The sequence below is a fragment of the Corapipo altera genome, unplaced genomic scaffold (assembly GCF_003945725.1).
Source record: "Corapipo altera isolate COAL_440 unplaced genomic scaffold, ASM394572v1 268, whole genome shotgun sequence".
NCBI lineage: Eukaryota > Metazoa > Chordata > Aves > Passeriformes > Pipridae > Corapipo > Corapipo altera.
The window spans coordinates 6,130,376-6,133,865 of NW_020884901.1; the positions used below are offsets into that span (position 1 = coordinate 6,130,376).

Consider the following 3,490-nt stretch of genomic DNA (forward strand, 5'->3'; position numbering starts at 1 on the left):
GGGAGAGCCACGGGGTCCTAGTGCCGCCCTCCCGGGATAGGGACTGCCCGGGGATGCCAGTGCCGCCCTCCCCGCTCCGGACCCCGACAGGGCAGGCCGGGGATGCCCCCTTGCCCTGCCCGCCCCCGGTGTGAGGATGGGGCCAGCCCTGCCCGGCAGCGCCAGGAGCAGCTCGCGGCTCCTGACCCAGCACATTGCTGGAATGCCGCGGCCTCCCCCGCGCTGGCTGGGCAGAGCAGGACCCCTCTCAGGGGTTTCGTGGGGCAGGGAAGGAGCTCCACCGCTGGCACGTGCATCCCTGGTGCCTGTCCAGGGGGATTCTGGCTCTGCTGTGCCAGTGATGCCCTGCCCTGCATGGGGCTGTGACAACTGAGGTATGAGGAAAAGCTGCAGCAGCTGGGGTATGAGGAAAATAGCTCCACGGGCTCCTCTGCTACACTCCCCGTGAGAAACTGCCCTGGCAGCATTTCCAGAAGTTCCCAGACCATTCACTCCTCACTGCACCCCAACATCTCTGCCTCTCCTCTCTCCCCTGGCCCCCCAGACCTGTGGCACTTATGAGTTCAAAAAGCTGCTATGAGTTCAGGGCCACAAAAGTGCCTGTGGCATGTCCCATCTCTCCAGGGACACAGGAGCTGGCAGTGTCCTGCCTGCAGCCCAGCAGCTCTGAGCCCTGTGAGGCCAAGGATCAGCCCAGACCCAGCACCCATCCTGTGGAGATGCAGCTGCTGCTTCCCAAATAACCTTGACTGCTTTCAGCACCCTCTTCCATGCTCAGGCTCAGCTCTACCCCCTCATCACCTCCCCCTTATTTATAGCCTGGCAGTGGAGCTGGGCACCAGTAGCCCTGTGATCAGCTGTTGTCTCCCCTGTCCCCACGTTCCGCAGCCACAACGGGGCACAACACGGGGCACCACTGAATTAAAAACACTTTTAATCGCCACGTTTGCTTTGGTCTGAATCCAAGGGCACTTGTGACAAGGCAATTCGGAGTCCCCAGGGCATATGTGGCTCAAGGGCTTCCCAGCTGGAGGGATGCAGGGGGCTCCAGGGAACTGCCCAGGCACTGAGCAGCAGAAGGCAGCAGGATGAGGGAGCCTGAATCCGGCTCCCTGCACTGGGTTTCAGGGCACAACTGGGACAAGGACCATAGCAGAGCTTCACCCCTGAGAGAGGCATCACTTTGTGGCCCTGGCAGGGTTGAGGCTCTCCTGCCCCTTGTCCTGCTGGAGCCCAGCAGGGTGAGCGTGTAATCCTGCATTAAATATTCTTCCTAGAAGAGTGGGTGGAAAACCTTCATGGTCATCCTGGGTCCATACAGGCAGATGTCCGGAGCTGACGGGGCTCCACAGGTCCAGCTCACACCCCATGCCCCGACATGGGGGGTCCCAGCCCACCCACCAGCTGGGAGAACAGGCCCTGCTGCTGCAGAGGTGGAGAATCCCTGCTCCAGGGCTTGGCAAAAGGCATTCAACTGTGGCACTGGCAGAGCCAAGACACGCTGGTGCAGGATGAGAACTGCCCCGCCGCCGGGGTCCCTGCTGCCTCACCTCGTGGCTGGCGCCCTACCCGCCCGCCCAGGACGGGTGGGTGAAGACTATGTTCCTCCTCTTGGCCCAGCGGGAGAAGATGGCCTTCTCAGTGATGAAGCGGTGCCCGGCGCGCCGGGCGCGCTCGTGCATCAGGTACATCTTGCACTCGTCCAGCCGGCCCTTCTCGAAGTAGTGGTATGGCACACTCGAGTGGTTCTTCTCCCTGGCAGGAGGGCAGGGGGTGGGTGTGGGACTTGGGGGGACACCAGACCACCCCCGCAGCCCCCCACGCACCTGCAGTAGCTGTCGCTGACCATGCCGAAGACACGGATCTGCTCACACAGCTCCATGGCCAGGATCATGGTGAACCAGCCCGTGCTCAGGAAGGAGCCGGATTTCATCCTGTGAAGAACCGTGGTTGTGCTAGAGTGGGTGGCACAGTGCAGCCAGCCTGGCTGGGCTATGGATGCCCAGTGTGGGGGGAATGGGTGCCACCCCAGGGGGGTGGCAGAGGTACCTGTTCTTCCCTGTCTCGTTCTGGAAGATGTTGTCACAGTATGTCATCTTCTCCTCAGTCAGGGTGTAGATCTGCAGCTGGGGGTATGTCTGTGTCACCTTCAGCAGTGCCTGGTAGGTTGAGCCCATCTTCTCCCTGTTCAACTTCTTTGCTGGCCCCCAGATGATGTAGAGGGTCTCCTGGGACTGCTGGAAGAAGTAGGGCTGGTTCCTCAGCAGCAGCGGGACGCTGGTGTGTGAGACCACCCGGATGGTGTTCCGTGCCCCCACATCCTCCTCGTAGCCGGCAGTGGGGGCGTGGTTCATGCGGAGGACACATTCTTGCCCATCGATGGCCTGTCCCAGGTGAGAGCCCAGCATCTGCCCCGAGCTGGACACGACGGCGCAGTGGCGGCACAGTGCTCGCTCCAGCGGCTGTGGGGAGATGCACCGTCAGCTCCCCCTTCCCTCCCGCAGCGGCTGGACACACCACAGCCCCTGTCTGCCCTTCCCTAAGGAAGGGGAAACTGAGGCACAGGTGGGTCAAGCTGCCCCAGCGTTGCCCCATCCCCGCGCACCTTCCCGTCGGGAACGCGGCTGTATCCCTGGAAGCTGCGGAGGGTGGATGCCGCGGGGCTGCCCTGCTGCCCCGGGGCCTGGCAGCAGGGCTGCGGGCGGGCGAGGGAGGACAGCAGGATGTACAGCACCGCCACCACCGCTGCGCACACCAGCGTGAGGAAGAGCCGGACCTGGAAGCACAGCGGGGAGGTTTCTCCGGGCCAGGCCACGTGCACCGGCCCCGCGTCGGATGCCGGTGGCCCCGCGGCCATGCGGGGGGCAGCTCCTCGGAGGGGGTGCCGGGCCCGGCTCGCTTCCTGCAGCGGCGATGCCCGCACACCCCACGGGCTCCGCGCCGCCCACGGGCTCCGGCAGCTGCGGGCTCAGCCCCCCACCTCAGCATCGCTTTCGGGGCGAGCGGCCGCCCGGATGCTGGGGGAGTTGCACCGGCCCCTCGTCCCCCGTCCCTGCGGGTACTCACCAGCGTCTTCATCCTCGAGGGGTTGGCGGGTCACCGGGCAGGGTCCGGGGGGCTCCCGGAGGGTGGAGGCTCGCACCCTGCATGTGGAGCGGGCTCAGCAGCGGTATCCCCGTGGGGGAAGATCCCCGGGGGAATCCACCTCCACCCTGTCCCCCAACGCCCCTGTGTCCCCCCTATTCCTCGTGCCGAGACCCCCCCGGGGCCGAAACCGGGACCGCCCCACGCACCCTCATGCCCCGGATCCCCCCAGTTCTCCAGTTCCTCCCGGGCCTCCGCGGGTGCCGCCCCGCCGGGCAGGGCTCTGGGCCGGGACGTCCCCCCGCAGCGGCGCCCCCGGTGCGGGCCTCACTCACCGCGCCGGGACCCCCCACGGCCGCCGCCGGCGGGTCCCGCATCCCGGCCGGGCGGGGACCGGGGCTGGGGC

The 3,490-nt window shown here is 65.9% G+C and overlaps 1 protein-coding gene across 1 annotated transcript; it reads right to left on the reverse strand.

The window, feature by feature from the left end:
• Positions 1-917: 917 nt before the first annotated feature.
• ST6GALNAC4 (ST6 N-acetylgalactosaminide alpha-2,6-sialyltransferase 4) lies at positions 918-3,435 on the reverse strand. The gene is made up of 6 exons (XM_027650015.1): positions 3,420-3,435; positions 3,067-3,143; positions 2,606-2,776; positions 2,050-2,462; positions 1,827-1,934; positions 918-1,755 (listed from the first exon to the last, which is right to left on the reverse strand). The coding sequence occupies exons 2-6, from the start codon at positions 3,076-3,078 to the stop codon at positions 1,566-1,568; spliced, it is 894 nt and encodes a 297-aa protein (XP_027505816.1). The 5' UTR covers positions 3,079-3,143; positions 3,420-3,435; the 3' UTR covers positions 918-1,565.
• Positions 3,436-3,490: the final 55 nt, after the last annotated feature.